This window comes from Volvox carteri (genome assembly GCF_000143455.1).
Source record: "Volvox carteri f. nagariensis unplaced genomic scaffold VOLCAscaffold_50, whole genome shotgun sequence".
In the NCBI taxonomy this organism is placed as follows: Eukaryota; Viridiplantae; Chlorophyta; class Chlorophyceae; order Chlamydomonadales; family Volvocaceae; genus Volvox; species Volvox carteri.
The window spans coordinates 730173-749121 of NW_003307593.1; the positions used below are offsets into that span (position 1 = coordinate 730173).

Below are 18949 nucleotides of genomic sequence, written 5' to 3' on the forward strand. Positions count from 1 at the left end.
TCATGCAAGTGGTGACAAGGACAAACCGTTTGCATATGTGTACGATCGTCAATTCGTACAAGCGCCGAACACGTCATGTCAAGTCTGCCATGCCTGTGCCAGGGGCACTGAACTCCCGTCTGTAACGCAGATCCTGCTATTCAAGCTGCATGTGCGGCTCCGCGTTGTGAGCAAGGCTCGCCTCACTCGCTTACCCTTTCATTCTGGTACCAACGTGGCACATGTGCGTCGAGAAACTATCCATCCGAGCCGTCGGGCAGGAGGGCCAGATCCCGAGCATGTTTACGCTACAGTACCTCATTGTTAGCAACCCCGTACTCACCTTATATTGCGCGGAGAAAGCTCTAAAAGCGCATCATTTCCGGCATGCTGGTATCTGAACTTAGTTATAGCAATAAATCAGAATGACAAAACTACCACAGAAACCATGCATGCAACATTACGCATGTGCCCACTTCTTGGCATTCATTGTCATTCCTTTGCCCAAATAAAACAGAAGCCCGAACGGCGCCATTGCAGGCGCAACTTTGCTTGGAACGCACTGAAACCCGCAAACCCGTTCCATACGATCACCAAGGCCCATAACTGTAAACCCATTCCCGGCGCTTGCCAGGCACAAAATGCAGTCCCTGGCCTGTTACCAAGGACGGCTTGCTGTCATGTAACACATTCCCCAGCACTTTCGACAAAACATAAAGTGTTGCTCACCAGGGAGAGTCGCGCGCTCGTGCTCGAAAACCTATCTCACTCAAGCAGTACACATCTAAGTTGCCACAAAATCTTCTGCTATTGTGAGCGCGCGGCCCCTGGCACATCCTTTTTACGCGGACACCGTCCTGCAATAAGCTAGGTTCCGGTTGCGTTCACGGCGGCCGGCGGCGTGCAAAGGTCTCGGGCGGTGTTGGAGAATTATTCCATGTCCAACAAGCACCATCGCAACTGCGGGTCTTGCAACGATTCTAGCCCCATGGTGACCACTTCGGAGGAGGACAAGGAGTCCGCGTGCTGCTCCAACTGCTGCACCTGGGATTGCTGCTGTGTAGGCAATTTCTGCTCGAGATGCGAGGACTGTGCTTGCTGTTGTTCTAGTACCTGCTGCTGATGATGCTGCGATAGGGCCAATGGGACATTGGTCAATGGGTGTTGTAACAGGTGCTGCTGCTGGCTTTGGTTTGCCGCCTCCGAATGCTGATGCAGCTGCTCGCCCTGCGGTTCCTGCTTAAACTGTTGAGACTGCTGCTGGTACTGCTGTTCTTGCTGGCCTGCCTGCTGATAAGCTAGTGTCTGCTGGTGCTGCTCCTTGTATTGCTCATGATTATGATACCGCAACTGCTGCTGATGTTCCTGTCGCTGCTGATGATACTGATGATGATGATGATGCAAGCATTGCTGCTGCTGTTGATACACTATCTGTTCCTGCTGACGCAGCCGTTGCGCGCTGTTGAAGTTATTACAGTGTTGTTGGCCAAGGGACGGTGGCACGTGGGGCTGCGGAGATGCATACACCATATGTGGGATCGGTTGTGCTGGCGCGTGAACCGGAACCATGTACATACCGCCGCGCATATCCGCAGGCGGCACAGGTCTGATCCCCAGCTCCTGCGGCGCCGGAAGCTCACTGCGCCAGGCCTCGTGTGAAAGCCCCAACGCAACGGGTCGGCCAGTGAAGGGCAGTGGCGGCCTCGGCGCGCCGAGAGCCCAGCCACCTGGCGAGGTGGCCCAGCCGCAGCCTTCTGAGCCAGTGATCATGCCCGGCGGAGGAGCGTAGACTGCAGCTGCAGAGAGACCGTACGGCGAAGCTAGGGTGCGGTCATGGCTACCGTGTACAGTTGCGGCGGTAATGCTGGTGTGCCAGTGTCCTGCGGCAGGGCTCAAACGCTCCACAGCGCCGCTACCCTGCGCACTACCGTTGCCGCCGCTGAAAACATCAGCCCCTCCCCGCGCCGTTGGCGAGATGGCCATGGCGGTGCTTAAATTTGGCGCAGCAGCTTGGGAACCAGCGTGATGCAGATTTATACCTCCCTCAGTTGGTGAGGGCTGGAGCTGGGGTACCCCGGCACCACTGTTGCTGCTCCATGCACCGCTCGCTGGCCCTGCGCGGCCATAATGCGTAGCAGTGTTGGGCGGGCCCAGCAGCCGTTGTTCCGGACGGGGCCAAGTTAGCAGCCGGCTGCGGCCTGCAGAGGCCGCAGCAGGCAGCGCATGCATGAGGTTTGAGGATTAACAACAAACGTATCCGTGCGACATCACTCCAAACAGGCGGAATGCACGGACATATACCACTTATCACCGCAGGCGTGCAGGAAATGGACAAAACGCATATTCTGAAATTCATACAATGCAGTCTCATTATCTAGGAAACGAAACAGTCCTAGCACGCCCGCATGTATTATCCAGGCACCAAACTTGCACAAAAAACCTTCAAAGATCAACATGTAACATGCGGCTTTACGGACCACTCACCCGACTCCACCAACTCGCCGGAAGCACTCGTATTAGCCACCGTCGGCTGAAGGGCCCCTGGCACGTCACCTGGACCACCTGCTGCAGCTGCTGGTGCTGGCGCGCTTACCGCAGGTGCAACGCTGCTGCTAGTGGAATCCGCCCCACCACGACAGAGTTGCTCACGGGCGCCGGGGTCATCATCCTGCAACATAATCGAGGGATCTAGCCTGCCTATCCACGTCTCGAGCGAGTCGAATCCCAAAAGTGGGCCGGGGCCTGGGTGCGGCGACGCAGCTGCTGAGGGGTCCTTGGGCTCGTTCTTGGTAATGACGCTTGCTGTAAGCTGGGGCCCCCCGTGCGGCTGCGGTTGGTGAAATACAGGTTGCTGCGGCTGCTGTTGCCGCTGTATTTGCTGTTGTTGCTGTTGCATCTGCTGTTGCTGCAGTTCTTGCTGTTGTTGTTGTTCTTGTTGCAGCTTCAAGTCCGAGACGTCGCGCAGGTGCGGGTGCGGCCATGGGCGCTGCATCACCAGCTGCGGGCCCCAGGTACCAGCGAAGGATAGGGGTAACGGCCTCGCCGCTGTCGCTGGCGGTAGCGCATTTTCATGGGCCAACCCTGTCACTGCGAGACTCGTTCCAGGAGCAGAACCGCCGTCAAGTACTCGTCCTCGTGATGGGAAAGCCAGTGCGTCGTTTAAATTCCGGCGGGCTCCGGTTGTCGTGCCGCCGCGCGTTTCGAGTCGATTCACGAGCCCTGGGCGGGTTGTGCGAAGTGTGTACGTTAGTAAGGTGACGATGGAAAGTAACGAGGTTTAAGGCTTATCGGGCCGCAGATCAGAATGAGTAGAAGCGCGGCAGGGCCTTCCAGCGCACCATGGCTTATGGACAGTCAGTGTACTGCAAAGCAGGGCAATGATGGCTGGCAAGCTGGCTTGCAGGGCTATAAGAAATTAAAATAAACGGAAGCGACAGATGGCCGGTCGGGTCGGTAGGTTTCATGAGACAAAGGTGCGTTGCCCAGGCCCGCGAACATTTGCAGTGGGAAGAATGTCAAAGGATGAATGGAGACCTTCACAGGCAGTCATGAGGGAGTTTGCCAAGCCTGTCGCCTGAATTCGCAGCCGGCGCACTTGGGTCCGCGGACCCTTCAGTAGAGGCATTAAGGTTCGGCACAAGGGATTCTTCCATGGCGTGCCCTATCACCACCAGCGACGTCACCGGTAGCCACAGTTCAGCTACCGCAGCTTGAACCAGTTGCAGTTTAAACCGGAGCGGTTGGAAAATCGGCCAGGAGGTGTTGTGAAGAGCGACCACACCTTGCATGGCTTTCGTAGGACAGGATGTCGGGGACGGCGGAACCCTTGGATTGTCGGGATGTTGGTGCCGATGCTGGCCACCACGGCCTGTGACTCTGTCGTTGGCTAAAGGGCGCGGAGCAGTCGCCGGTGGACCTCGTCCGCCTCGATTTCGAGCAAGGACGGCGGCGGGACTCTGGTTGTTGTCCGGCGTCTGTGCCACTATGGTGCCGGCGCCTGCTTGCACTGAACCCATCCGAGGTGTTTGCGTGTCATCATCTTGATTGAAAGCCATGTCCCGCAAGCCTCCTCCCTCCAACGCTCCTGTGCTAGGGTCTGTTCCGCCGGCACTAACCGTATGCTGACGCAAAGCGGCAGTGTATGCTTCATGGCGAGCGGTCTCGTCATCCCAACGGCCGTTCAGCGCCGTCGCGTATGCGCGCAGCAAGGAACGTGCCTTGAGATGCTTGGAACGCAGCGTGCTGTGCCAAATGTTCTGCACATCCACGGGCAAAGCACAACTACAGTAACCGAATCAAAGTCTATATTATATAAGGGAAACAAGATTATTTGCAGAGCGTCATGTACTTCCATTGTCCAGGGCTGCAATTCAAGGGTCGACCTACAGCAAATGCTAACTTCCACTTCCCAAGAGGTTTCACGAACCAGACGCCATACTGCGAAAACCCCCCGGTTGTTGGAATTTATAGGCTATTTGAGCCGTAAGAGTTCCTGACAGCCCAGTATCTTCGAGCCTACCAGGAAAAGGGGTGTTCAAAACAACCGGTTCACTTGCCTTCACCTCGTTCGCCGTTCTGCCTGGAAGACGCGCAGCGATGACTGACCATTGATTCCCAACACCACAGTGCACCTGGGCGAGCGTCTCCTCCTGATACAAGAAGACAACGATTCGAATGACAACGGTAGGCGGCAAGTTAGAGACACGCTAATATTGTGACCGAAAGCCTCCAAATGGTGCCGGGATGACCAAATATATACCCACTTCATTGCGCGTCCACTCAGGCCGCTTTCGTCGCTTTCGCATGGGGGACTTGTTCGCTATCCTGCGCGAGCCTCCTCGCCTGGTGGGCTCATAGTAATTCTCGCTTCCGCTCTCAGACATATCATCTTCATCGATGGAGGCTGATCCATCGGAGTCCGAAGATGCAGCTTGTCGTCGATTGAGTTCGTCGGTATCCGGCTTAAGCGCTTCTTGTGCCAGGGGTTGTGGATCCCCCATTATCCACCCTCCTAAGCCAAAAATCCAAGTATTCAGGTACACTGCACAAGGGCATAGGCTTTAGAGGCCGCAGCCAAAAGCCATCGGAGGGCGCTGGATTGTGCTCTCATGCATGTCCTCATCAAGTTCACATGGAAACGTATAGCTCGTGATGTTATCACGTCAAAGTGGCGGCCAGCAAAAGAATTGCAGGCCAGAGACTGACGTACACCACTGCCGGACTACAACAGCAACACTGCGGTCGAGCCTATCTCTAAGAAAGCATCCGAATTCACATTATAAGGCGAGCTTTGGAAATAACATGCTATGCGCTGTAAGACACAACCATTTACATCTTCATTGGACTTTTGCAGCCTGCGTTTCGCGGCCACCTTGTCAGGGATCCGCGTTCTGACCTCTTAGGATAAGACCACATGTACCCCAGTTATATAGCCAATTCACTGTATGATTGCAATTCTGGACGCTTGCTTTTGCAGTGGCAGTTGCGCCAGCTTGGGACAGCCTGATGTTATGGTGCAGGCTCCTACCGAAATTCGCCTTGTTTAGAAATTCTCTATTATTAATTTAAATTTCAAGGGCGATGCAAGGTAAGTCACATGGCGAGTTACTTCTATTCCTGCTTGGCACCTACCTTAAGCTACCTTTGACCTGGGCGACCTTGATGCATCCGCCTCGACCTTGATGCATCACACCCGTAGCCGCCACGTTAAAGTGTCCTCGGGTACCAACGCCCGGCGAGGGGCCGGCGCTACACCCCGCAGTATGCCACCAGACAGCTGAGGGGAGGAGTATGGAGCCACGTCTAAACTCCTTTGTGCGCGTGCAGACCAATATGTGCACATTTCCTGGGTATGCGGAGGTTATCAAGTGGTCTTGCAACTGAAAAATGGTGGAGGCCGTAATGTGAGTCCGGTTGTGTACCTTTTTCTAGTGTCTATTGTCACGGTAGACCTTCCGTATATCAGTATTTTCCTACCAAGTCGCATGGCGCCAACCGCGACGCGCACTTACTAAAATAATAATAATAATAATGAATAATAATTACAATAATAATATAATCAGGAAGCTAACTTGAATCATTTCCTAGGCCACATGGAACCCGCAAGCATTTATAATAAATTCGTATGAACACGGTTCTTCCGCCAAGCAGCATCACTCGACCAATCGCGACTCCCGACGCAACGGCAGAGTTCTCAGGGGATCTGTTTTCACGAATCGTATCTTATCGCGCAGCTCCCTTTCGGCCCAGATCGCTGGTTCATCTCTTGGTGGTCACGCAAAGGGCTCACAAAGGTCGCCCGCCACCACCGACCATCTACGGCAAAGCCTCAAGCTGCAGCAGATCTGCAGTCCCTGACGGGATACGGCTGACCCAATTTCCTTGTGAGACATGGCTTTCAAAGATGGGCGCAGGCGCCGCGAAGGATGGCCATCAAGCGAGTGCTACTGAATGTTGTCCATTCGTAACGTATCTGCAACGAGCCCTTTAAAACAAGACTCCTTCTTCCCCCAGCATATTGCCTAAACGTGCTGCATTCGTGAGATTGAAATATGTGCGCACGCACAGTAATGTCATACATTAAAAGACATTTAGGTAAAGAGATGGAAATTTAAAGTGTCTTCGGTGGCGCCCACCCTTTCAGCGATCAGAGGTAAGGCAAGGCGCAAACAAGAGGACAACGAGGCTGGGATATAGGCAACTCGAACACTGAACTGCAGGACTTGTTTACCGTGATGCAGGTCCCGTTCGGCTGTGCAGGACTGTGCGTCACTGGCCTTGGTTATCGGCATCTACGCCACCACAGCTCGCTGCATACCCACAAGCAGATTGCGTGCATACCCCACAAGCTACTGAAGTGGCCTGACCCTCCTGCGAACAGCACGCCAACGTAAACCTGTCGCTCCGTAGAGCTGTGAATAGAGGTAGTGGGTGTGAAGGGCGGGTTACACGGTCATGGTTGCGAGCTCCTTTACGAGCAAACCACGCCCTGCCCAAAACCCAATTTACGCTCAAAGGGCTACCCATAGATGCGCTTCAAAAGCACCATCTTAAATATTGGCTGTAAGAGGTAATGGGAACTGTGTATTCCTTCTCACGGTAGGTGAAAGGGCTCAGCATTCGGTGGGACCAACGAAGTTGTGGATGTCGGTAAGATCTCCGGTTAACAGCAACTGTCCTTGCTAAGTTGGCGGGCGGGCGGGAAAGGCAGGCGAGCAATGTCCTATGACATTGCGCCCTTGCTTCGTACAATCGTGCGGTTCAAAAGCTTGCTGCTGCTGAAATATTCAGTACTTAGAAACGGTATACAATCAGCTGAACGGCGGGCTTTAAAATCCGGGGAAACGCATCTACGGATTGCAGAGCGAAGCAAAATGCCAGGGCTATCATAGTCTAGTCATGCATTGCTCGCGCTGCCAACTACGTGCGCTATTCTGCTGCATAAATTTTGGTTGCACTGGAGTGCGTGTGCTTAAAGTGTTCTGGCCGCTGCTCTTCATTCGTAAGCCTTCGACTTCCGAGCATGAAGAGCTCAGACAGGCAACTAAAATCAATAGAAAACCCTTATTTCGTTCCTTTGTCACAGATTGTATCGCGCCGAGATTTGGCAATTCCGTGCATTATATGCGCGCTCGAATTGCTTACCTGAGCCTTCTTCTGGCGGTTCCGAGCCACCCGGTTGAGCCACACACGCAATGGCAAATGGACCGACTAACGCAGTTGCTTAGGTTTGACAACGATTGCCGCGCGCTGATTATACGGTGTATGCTTACGAAGGCTAGTTTATCCGACTTAGTCACGGTATTGCCTGTGAATGTGGGCACACATCCTATAGGTTGTTGGGTTGCGGTATTATGCATAATTGCAAAAATCAACGCCGCCTGTTTGGCACCTGGGGAGCCGGAGCTTGGAACTGGCGAATTTACACGAACTATACGCTGTTTAATGGGAAGAAGATACCTAGCGGTGCAGGTCAAGACGGACAGCTCTTGGGAGTCGGAGCGAGTCGAAGGATTGTTCCTCCGCGGCCCCCAGGTTCAAGTAACTATAATTTAGCGACAAAAAACATTTAGGTTTACATTACAATACATCTAAGTAAAACTGCCTATCGAAAACTTTGACTGTTATCAGGCGTGACGGCGGGAAGCAGCGGGGTAGCTAGCGAGGTAGCGAGGTAAGCTCTCGGGAGTCGGAGCGAGTCGAAGGATTGTTCCTCCGCTGGCCCCAGGCGCAAGTAACTATATCAAATAGCGCCAAAAATATTTAGGTTTATCTCACAATCCGCAAAAGTAGAATTGCCTATCGAAAATAACTTTGACTGTTATCAGGCGCGACGGCGAGTAGCTATAGGAAAACGAGAAATTGTGCTAAACTTTAAATAGAAAGCAGGAAGGGAGGGATGGAGGCCAGTAATATGCTAAGGTGCGCGCTTCTTACATTGCAGGCGGAAACAACACCGAACTGCAGATCTGCATTATTGGTGACTTTGGAACGCGATTGTCTCTTTGGTTGCGGTTGTCGACTCGGCTGCCTATATGTTTCTTTGTCAAGCTTACGACCAAAACTGTACTGAAATGGACCGCTGCCAGAATGCTACGTACGGCGTAACTTTCGAGGTATTTTTGCTGGACTCACATCCAGCCCACAGCATTATCGTTTCATGCCGGAACCTGCAAACGGCCATGTTATGATTGTGTAGCTGATTTCCAATAATGACCACGTAACTGTGCGTCCTTGCGCAACCTGGGAAAGGTCGATACGTGGCTAATTTGTAGCCGATAGCAGCGCGTTTGTAACTCTCTCCGCACGAGCAATACCACAGGACCGCATACATGTTTGACAAGCAACGTGAATACCTTCGCAGCCGTGACTCGATTGCAACTCAGCCCGTCGACGGGCTGCGACTCTACATCGGCATAACAGCTGGATACCAGTATATACCTGAATTTGGCCTCTTTTACAGCGTCACCCTTCGAACTTATGCCCGCGTCTCCCCTGGCCATCATAACTGGCCACAGTATTAAGATAATGACACACGGGCACCCTATTTCGTGGGGGGATCCTACCTGGCCAACTTGTAACATGTAGCCCACATTATCGCTATATATATATATATATATATATATATATAACTCTCTCATGTGTATAAGCCTTCCTGGGGCTGCTGGTCATAAGATATCCCTTACGATTAAGTACACATCCATTCGATGCATATCAGGAGAGGTTCTGCTTTTGGACTAGCAACAGCGTCTTTGGGTGCCGCCAATAATTATTGGAGCCCTTTGTTCGCAAAACCTGAATAACAAAACGATGAGGGGACAGTCCATACCATATTCGTACATACCGGACATTAGCCACGTTTTTGCATGCCTAGGAAGTCGCCGTACCGGCGCCGAGTACCGACCTGCTTAGCTTTGGTACCTGATTCAGATCAAAATCTTTTTGGCAATCCTTTGTTTCATGAAATACTGGCAAAAGTAGGGAAGCCCGTAGATTTAGGTACGACATGAAAGTACAGCAGTTTCTACACCTGCAGAAACGTGGCTATTATGGATGTGGGAACTTCCGAAATCACGCCTTGTAGGAATACCCCTATTGCTCAGGTTCATACCAGCGTAACGGAGCGCCTAACTTTGACGGCCTGATGGAGGCAGACACGTGTGGTGATGTCGGTTGCGCATCACCCAGCCTTGAGCGAACTATAGACCCATGAAAGCCCGACAGCCTTCGTACTCGTTAAGCTTCTTGAGGTCGTGACATTGCGCTGTAGCTCTATACAATCATGGAAAAAGGGAAGCGAAGTGCAGCGGCTATACTGTGTGTATCGGTCTAGTGTCTTTGCGTGGTGCGTGTATGGTTGCGCTTTGCTCACCTAAGCCCATGATGCTGGTTGACTTCGGTGCGGCAGCAGCGGCATTTCCGTGTTTTGCAATAGAGCGCCGCCATAGAGCCTAGCACCCGACCGAACCTCAGTGGGGGTCCTTCCTGTGTTCTCTCCCTCAAAGCACTGTCCTCCGCGCACTTCACATGGACATACATACAGGTGTACCAACGGCGTTCAACGAATGACGGCTACCCATGCCACCGCGACGGAGAATGTTGGGTATAGCGTATCCTCTGCTACAGGCTGCTACAGACAATGGGCAGGGAAGGAATTTTGGAAACACCCCGCAGTTCTGCACACCTGCAGTGCTATGGAGCGGGTACACGGGAACATGAAGCATGTAGCAGGTGTCACACAGGCATTTTCCTTTTAGGCCACGAAGCAGTTTCAGCATTCTGGAAGTAGCAATTTGTACCAAGCAGGGAGATTGCACCCAAGCGGGGATTACATGTGCCCTGCAGCAGCCCGAAGGGTCCGGCGTGAACCCCGGTGCAGGTGCAGATGGTGCATCCCACCGCTCCTCCTTCGCACGCCTCCATTACAACAACGAGTGCATCCGGCATCCCCCCGCCACAGTCCACACGCACACTGCCATCTCTACACCCAACCACCCAGCCCCCTCACCTACAGCGGCAGCGCCATAATCGCCTCCCTACTCCAGTCCGTCCGTAACACCAGCACGGCCCGTACTTCTGCCGGCGACAGGCGCCAATTAATCACACCGCCTGCTCCCACCTCTCCACCCGCGCTGCCACTGCCGCCAGCACCCCCTCCCCCTCCCCCTCCTGGCCCGCCCCAATAATCCAGCAATTCTTCCACGGTCTCCAGCCCCAGCAACACCGCCATCTGACTCAGCCTCGCCAGCCGGTCCCGCACTGTCCTGCTGGTGAGGTCACCCAGGCCGCTGATCAAGAGCCGCACCTCCCGGTCCAGCTGCAGCCCGCCTAGCTGGTTGAAGGGCTTCCGACCCAGCAGCCCCTCCAGCCGGGCGGACAGCTTGTCCAGCAGCGAGCCAAACAGCACCTCCCAGTTGCTGGTTGTCAGCAGGGATCGCATCAGGGAAGACAGACCGGACAGGGCCAGCACCAGGCGACCCGCCCAGCCGCCCTCCACCTCCAGGGAGGCGTACTCGGCCTCCGTCAGCGTGTAGCTCATCTGGGGGGTGGTGTGAGGCAGTGCGGTGTGGTGTGGTGCGTGGGCAGTGCCCGGGAGAGACATGGGAAGGCGATTGGGGATGTAGGAGAAATGAGGTAAATGAGAGTGCAAGCTAAGTATAACATGACGAAGGACGCGATAATGGATAGTCCAGATGGTTTTAGCACATACAAACGTACTTGGGAACCTACAAGCATGGAGGGGTAAATAAATACCTCAGCGAGCCCCGCTTTGTCCACAACCCCCAACAGAAACCGTTCATGTTCTGCCCTCGTTTCATCAACGAGACGCAACAATAAGGACAGCAATGTTGCCATCACACTCTACAGTCCGCTCACATTACGTCCCTTGCACAACTGCAGACTTGTGTTGAGCCTATGTTCAGAGTGTCAATACACATGGGGTAACGGCCGCGGGAAATGTACGGCAAACATACATACACGCATCCATGGACTTTTCCCCTTTCCTCACCGCCGCCAGCTCGTCCAGCAACGCCCTCATGCGAGGTAGCAATCCCTCCGCCAGAGACTCCAACCCCCGGGCCGCCATGGAGCGGAAGTCACCTCCCGTCTTAGCCAGATCCGACAACACAGAGCGAGCTCTGGGAGGGAAGGGGTGGGAGAAGGATACAGCAACGGTGGCGGTACTGGTAGGAATGGGGATGGTGGTGTGGGGAGCCAGGGTAAGGGGAGTTGACAGCAGTAGAGAGGCCAGGCAGGGGTTGGAGAGCAACAAGACGGCGAGGGGAAAGGGAAAAGAGAAATGCAGCAAGAGCTGCTTGTAACGCCACCGCCATGATAAGGAAACGGGAGAGGGAAGGCGCAGGAGAGGGGCCATGGATAGGGGCCTCCACAAGCACGTGTTCTTTGGCCCCCCTACCTACAAGGAAAGCACCGGCACTTATGCCCGTGTACACAAGCACTCGCACATGCATGCAGCCTACTTTATTTTGTACGGCCTTGCCTATGTCGCCATTCTCCCTTACTTGGCCCATTGCTTTCAAGCGGTGCAGTCCTGGTTCTAAGTATAGTACATTCACAGCGAATTCGCAGCGAAGGCCACAGCGGCTGCGGCAATGCCTGCAATACGACTCACTTTTCCCTATCCGACGGCGAGGCCAGCACCCCGTTGATGTGGGTCTCCAGTTCCGACCTCAGCCTGCTGGCGTAGTCCGCCGCCACATCCGTGTTGTTGAGGGCCACTGCCAGATCACTGAGCGCGGGGGAACCTGCGGAAGGTGAAGCAGGGGGAGAGGGGCAAGTGGAACAAACTATGGGTTTGTAAAGAGGGTTTCACAAAAAAACTGCCGTATGCAGCCAAGCAGCCAGGAAACGTCAGCAGCGGGGAAAAGTAACCTTGCCGGTGGACATAACCATCAGTGGTGGGCTACGGAGGGGAACGAAGTGGAGAGCATGGGCAGCTGTTGGGCCGGTCCCAAGTCCCCAACTCCATCCGTGCCTCAATGATCCACGTAAAGGGCGGTGGTTCAAAGAGCAGGAGTTTTTTCCACACGCACACTAACGCCTAGCTAACTTCCGAGCTACTCATCCGAGCCCCTTTTGCCCCCAACGAGCCCACTGCGTTTCTTCTGTTTGAGGTCACCTCCATGGCCCTTATTGCCTGCCATGATCGAAATAAATCCGACCCGATGACTTTCATTACCCCCATCAGTACGCCTGGGCCCCCGGTTGGCGCCCACCCTTTCCCTTTCCCTCCCCCCCCCATGTCACCGCACCCTGTAGATCCACCATCGCCATCCCGGTCAGTTGGGGCGGCAGTGCAGCCAGGGCCTTAGAGGGACCCGCGGATAGCTTGGCCTAGGAGGGGATAGGAGGGGACCAGCCACACGGCAGGGGCAGGTATTAAAGGATGATATCATGATGCTAAAACTGCTTGCTATTTGAACATCGACGCCAGCAGTGTCAGCAAAAGCGCCTGTGGGGAGAAAGTGGCCCAGGAGGGGAGTGATATTCGTTCGTGCCTGTAAATGGCCCTGGTCGCCCACCAGCCTGCCGTTTAGCCGCTACAGCGCCGGCTGTATTCGCTGCTCATTTCATGGAGACACACGTACACCTACCATATGCTTATCACACACGTGCACGTACCATACGCGCTGCTCCGCATGGAGACAAAACCGACGAAACCGACCTTCACCTTAAGACGTCTTCGGTCCCTCACCTTTCACTCATCCGTCCCTTACCTGCAGCGCGTTCCTAAACAGGTTCGCCAGCACGTTGTTCAGCTCCGCCAGCAGGGCTGCCGTCGCCTGGAACTGACCCGCGGCCAACGCACGGAGGCCGACCTGCACGGGAGGGGTGAGTGAGGCCGGTAGGTGTGCTAATGGGGAGACCGGGTGCATGGGGCGGGGCGGGAGGCAGGGTGCGTGTTGGAAAAAGTGGATGACTCTGTAATGGGCGAAAACGGGTGGAACCGCGTGACAAGAGGAGCTTGACGGGCGTTTGAGGACGATCGATCTGCAGGCGAAGAGGCCGCTTACTGACATTCGTGCCACGCGAGGAGATGAACACGGGACAAGGAGCGGCCGGTCAACCCTGAGTGGAGCCACGTCTGTACCAAGGATACCGCGCAATTCCGTGTGTTTTAATGGTCTGAGCCGCGTTGAGGGAACTGCCGATGGAGGTACACGAATAACTTTACCGAAGCGTGCGCCGTAGTCCAGCGAAGCGGAAGAACTTTCCAATGAATTATTATTTCTGTGCGCATGTGCGTGGCTGGACTGTCGTCAAGGAGGTGGTTACAAGCACCAGCCCCAGCCCCAGCCCCGGGAAAAGGCCCCTGATAGGCTTGGAATGCACTATCCCTTCTCTTTCCCTCCGCCCTTCTCCTCTCCCGTTCCCCCTTCCTCGGCCATGCCGCCGTAAGCTCCCCACATCCCACCTTGCACACCTCCCGCATGTTCCCCCCCCGGCACCGGGGGCCCTCCAGACGCACCTTTCGCAGGATGAAGAACACGTCATCCACCATGCTGCTTGTCAGCGCACCGGACAACTGCTCACGGGTGGGTAGGTCAGGAGGGAGGGAAAGTGAGGAAAGCGGGAAAAGCGCATGTGCGACCCGGCGACTACTGCAGCATTGCCAATCGTCCTTCCGTTCTTGACTACGTTAAGGAATAACCGTAGGGAAGACACGAGAAAACGGGCGCCTGCAAGCGAAACCCAAAGCCAGGCCACAGGAACGCTGGCCAGCGCGGCGGTCCCATCACAGGAGGCAGCTGCGCGGAATAATCCTTTTCCCCTCCCCACCTAATCGTGAACCATACATGATGAGCCATGGTGCGGCACCAGCAGCACCCCAGCGGCCCAGTTCCTGACCGGGTCTGGTGGTAGGCTCGTAACGCCCCCCTCTCGGAATCGGCGGCCCCGCTGTTGCCGCACCGCCGTACCATCGTTGTACTTACCACCTCATCTATACGTACGGCCATGGACGCCGTCTCGTCCAGGTAGTACTCCTCCAGCGCCACGTAGCGGCTGAGCAGCTCCCTAAGCGACACGTTAAAGGCTCCTGACCTGAGAAGGCAGGAAGAGGTAAAGGTTTGGCATGGTGCCGGGGATGCAATGGGGATAAGGTGATCGGAAAGGTGCGCGGTGGCCAGCACCGAAGGACAATTGCTGTAATTATACGAATGTTGATTTTAATGTGCGAATGAGCCGCAATGCATGTGTGTAGATGTGTATGTGTGTGCTTGTGTGTGTAGATGTGTATGTGTGTGCTTGTGTGTGTAGATGTGTCGGCATGTGTGAAAAGAAGATATTTGTTACGCAGTTGTCCACGCCGCCATCGCCACATAGACCGCCCAACACGTCCCCACACTAGAGAGCGAGTACTTCCGGCATCTTACTCGCACCTCACACAACAGGCATCCATCGCGCTCACCTCCTGACCCACCGGAACCCCAGGAGACCTCCGACCCCCCTCCTGGTCCCCGCTCACTTGAACGTCGCCTCCCGAGCCGCCGGCAAATGGTGGCTCGTCCCCACGGGAGCACCGCCGGCGCTATCCCGACCACCGCCGCCGACTCCCCCGGCAGCGGCTGCAGCCCGCATCTTCCCCAACATGAACTGGTTGTACTCCTCACACAAGCCACAAATTTCGAGCACCTCCTGAATCAGCGCCTCGACAGCTCGGTGGTCCGTACCCAGGTCACCCGCCGCGACAGCGGCGGCATTGCCGGATTGGCCAGCCTGCTGGCCACCCACGCTGAACGGCAGCGCCGCACCGCTGCCAACGCCTCCTCCTGCGGCTCCGCCTCCACGCCTCCGGCCGGTGACCTCCCGCACGACGCGCTCCAGCCTACGGTTATCCGAGTAGCGCTGCAGTATGCGGCTGCCTGCAGACAGTTATGTGTACAATAGAGGTAGGAACATCAAGTGCAGGTGTGATGCAGTGTGTATGTGTGTGCACAAGCGGGTGCAGGGCGCCGAGGTACACCAACCGCATGCATCGCACCACATCGAGACATTCACCGGGCAGATCAGTCGCATGGGACCCAAGATACACTACTCCCTCCCCCGGGAAAAGGGCCCCCGACAAGTCTCCACTCATTTAACCTCGACATCCTGTTTGCCTCGTCTCGGCCTCCTCTGGGGACCTGGCCACCACTGCCCTCCATCAGCCAACACAGACACAATCACACGCGTTGGCGTTTCTCCCCGCTCGGCAGGAAGATTTAAAAATGCACACACACACACACACACAAACACTTGAACAACACACATAAACGCCATCCTCACCAGTTCCTATCCACGGCACGGTTCACCGCAACACACGCACGGCGGGTTTCCCCCCGCTGACATCCGCAGCAGCCGAACGGTCCCTTTCATTCAATCTCTGAGAAGCCAGCTCTCACTTTCAGAAGCGGGTTGGACGATCCTTCAATCCCCTCCCCAATCCATCGCGCCCTTACCCGCATTATCACACTCCACTTGCAGCCCCGCCATCACATCCAGAAGCGCCGCCTCACCGAACGTCTCCTTGATGACCCCCTCGTGCTCCTGGGCAGGGGCACAGGCACGTAAGAGCAGCGCAGGATGTGGATAACACGCGAGACGAGGGGGGGAGAAAAATATGGAAGCAGCAGGTCAGAAATTAGGGCGAGGTAGACAAGGCGGATGAGGGACAGGGGGTTAGGTTACGGGGAACAACCTAAAGCCCTCCGAGGCAAGTGGAGGCTGTGTGGTGGCGACTCACAAGGCCCTCTTTGTCCTAACAAGGTGGCAGTTGAGGCCCACCACACACAGCTGGTGTTGCTACTACTGGGCTGGGGAGCCTGGGGAGCCGGCTACACGCGGACGGCCAAACGACCGTGCCACGTCACGAAAAGCCTTCCCACCTTCCCCCTTCCCATCTCCCTCAACCCAGGCAGCCCAGTGCTTCTTACCTCCAGGCACAGCGCCACGTCCTTGAACAGGGCCGTCAGGGCAGCGGCGAAGTCCGCCTTACTGCCGCGACCACCACCAGCTGCTGCTGCTGCAGCCTGGGGCCCCTCAAGCTTCTCCACCAGGGCGGTGTACGTGTTGCGGGCCTGAGGCGTCGGTGGGGGTCGTGACCACGGGAAACTCATGCAAACGTACACCGTAGAGGGCACCTTGCAAGTGCATAATCCCGGCTTGGCACGCACTGGAAAAATGGCACGAACCCCAGTTCACTCAGGTAGGCACAGCCGCCGGCTGTACTGCATAGAAGGTCAGGATTAAATAACCCTGACCCCGCCCCGACCCGCGCCGACGAGACCCCGAGCCCCAGCACTATTTAATTACTCACCTGTGCGCCCACCACAACTTTGAGGTAATCCGTGAAGCGCTGTAGCCCCTCCGCCTGCACACGGCAGCAGAGTGGCGGCGACATGGTGACGGGAATGGCGAGCGATTAGGAAGTAGTAAAGGTGTGAAGTACGGATTGCAGGCAGTAAGGATTGGGGCATCCAGGTTGGGGTGGGATCGCGATAATGAGGGCTGGGCCACCATGTAATGGAGTCCACATGCCAGAGCTGCGCGCTATCGCCCGCTGCCTAAGCCAAAACAGCTACCATATACCTCCTAAGCCGTACTCCCTCCTCCTCCTCCTCGTCCCCCTTCCGTTCCTCCTCCCGCACCTGCTTGCCAAGTGGTTTGTACAGCCGAGCAAAGCGCACCGCCGCCGTGTGGTCCCTCCGCGCCACTGCCTCTTCAAACTTCCGGTCCGTTATTTCCTCCAACCGGGAACGAACCTCCATCAAGACCTGCGGGAGTGGACCAGCCAATTCACTGGGGTCGATGATTCCCACCTTGTCCCGACCCCTTGTCTCACTCCCCCGCGCCGGCTCCCGGGCACACGGATACAAATCGGCTCGGCATTATGCAATACACTTACCCGCCGCTGATCCTCTGCCTGGCTAGCGTCCGCTGCACCGTGCGGCAGTGGCGCTGCGGCGCTGCTCCCGCTGGCTGCTTCCGTCGCGCCGGCCGCTGGGCCCGATCCCGGTCCAGCTGCTGCCAGAGCCGCCGCCATACGATTCTCCAACTCCATGAAGGAGCTGATGTAACGGGCTGCGGCCTCGTAGTCCTATACGAGGGGGAGGCGTTATACGCGGTTGGCTTTCTAAACAGTAATAAGGATCCAGATCAGGAGGGAGGGGGGAGGGGCCGAAGGGAAGAAGGACCATAGCAGAGAAGGCGCAGGGCAGGTGGGGAAGGGGGCCACGGCATTCACGCGGCCATTTGGAACGTGGATGATCTAATTTGGGCTTAGGCATTTTAGGTTTGTGTTCGTCGTAGGGCGCGCCGGGCTGATGTGGGCCGAATGGGAGGATTGGGAGAGCGGATCTGGCGGCCTGGTTCTTGGTAGTGGGTGTTGCTTCGGGCGTTGCGCACAGTCATTGGTTGTGATGTGGGAACACACGTTTATAGTCGTTCGTGTGGCCCCTCCTTAAGCTCAAAATCCTAACCCAAGTCCGAAGATCACACTTCCATGTGGCATTGTACATCAGCAACAGCATCACGCTCTCTATCAACCTCGTGTGAACCTAGTGGGAGGCCCGGGGACAAGAACTTATGGCCCCACGAAACACATGCGGGAGTGCGGTGACTAGGGTAGAGCTCCGGATAGTGTCCTAGCCCTCGGCAAAACGCACCTCAGCTTCCATGGCCGACTGGACACCATTTATGCAGTTGGTGCGGTCAAGGATGAGGTTGATTTTACTGAGCACACTCTGCACGCGGCCCTGGACAAGGTCCAACTGGCGCACTTTGCTGCTGATATTATCCGCAAGCTGAGCCGTGCCCTGCACGCTCTGCAAGAGCTGTTCGCAGTCCGCACGCACCAGCTCCAAAGTCTGCAGCGTAGTCCGTTAAAGTTTAGTTTTTAAGTGTTGAGGTTTTATCACACAACCCAATGCTCCTCAGGTTACCAATGTTGTGTTGATCATGTAACAGTTTTCTTCTACCCATCCACATAGCTATCGACCTGAAACACAATATCATGTTACCTCAGCTGTCGGTGTGTTCAGTAACAAAAAGTTACGCTCCAAGTCGCTCCGCTTGCTCAGCTGCCTATCCAAGTCTTGATCGATAGCTCGCTCACGAGCCACAGTCTCGTGCAGTAATTTTGTGACATCTGATACGTTCGTCAATTTGTAGATTAAGTTGAGGTCGATAGCCAGAGTTGCCATTTTTTGTGCTCCTAGCCTAGCACAGCATCCAAAACAATAAAGTCATGTCATCTTACTACAAAATTTTAAACAACTTAAGATTCTCCATTGAGATATCGCTCAGCCCTTAGCGATTTTGGTCCATTGTCGTCCTCTAACCGACTAACAGCCCCTAAAAGCGGTTGTGCGAAATGGGGCGGTTATAGCCTCTGTGCTCATCACATATGCACAACAAATTATAGGCATCGTTTTGTTATCAACACAGTTGTCCCAGTTGCCTATCCTCC

At 55.3% G+C, this 18949-nt stretch overlaps 2 protein-coding genes across 2 annotated transcripts; both read right to left on the reverse strand.

Moving 5' to 3' along the window:
• Window positions 1-909: 909 nt before the first annotated feature.
• On the reverse strand, window positions 910-4979 carry VOLCADRAFT_96237 (uncharacterized protein; the record flags this gene model as incomplete). The annotated part of the gene is made up of 4 exons (XM_002955314.1): window positions 910-2177; window positions 2464-2721; window positions 3575-4235; window positions 4743-4979. 4 exons carry the CDS (start codon window positions 4977-4979, stop codon window positions 910-912), a joined length of 2424 nt encoding a protein of 807 aa, XP_002955360.1.
• Window positions 4980-10486: 5507 nt separating this feature from the next.
• On the reverse strand, window positions 10487-18683 carry cog4 (component of oligomeric golgi complex 4; the record flags this gene model as incomplete). Its single annotated transcript, XM_002955315.1, has 18 exons — window positions 10487-10587; window positions 10630-11017; window positions 11489-11618; window positions 12113-12229; window positions 13119-13195; window positions 13218-13319; window positions 13970-14029; window positions 14439-14539; window positions 15024-15219; window positions 15307-15365; window positions 15942-16029; window positions 16416-16559; window positions 16799-16852; window positions 17130-17255; window positions 17387-17418; window positions 17527-17578; window positions 18147-18347; window positions 18501-18683. 18 exons carry the CDS (start codon window positions 18681-18683, stop codon window positions 10487-10489), a joined length of 2211 nt encoding a protein of 736 aa, XP_002955361.1.
• Window positions 18684-18949: the final 266 nt, after the last annotated feature.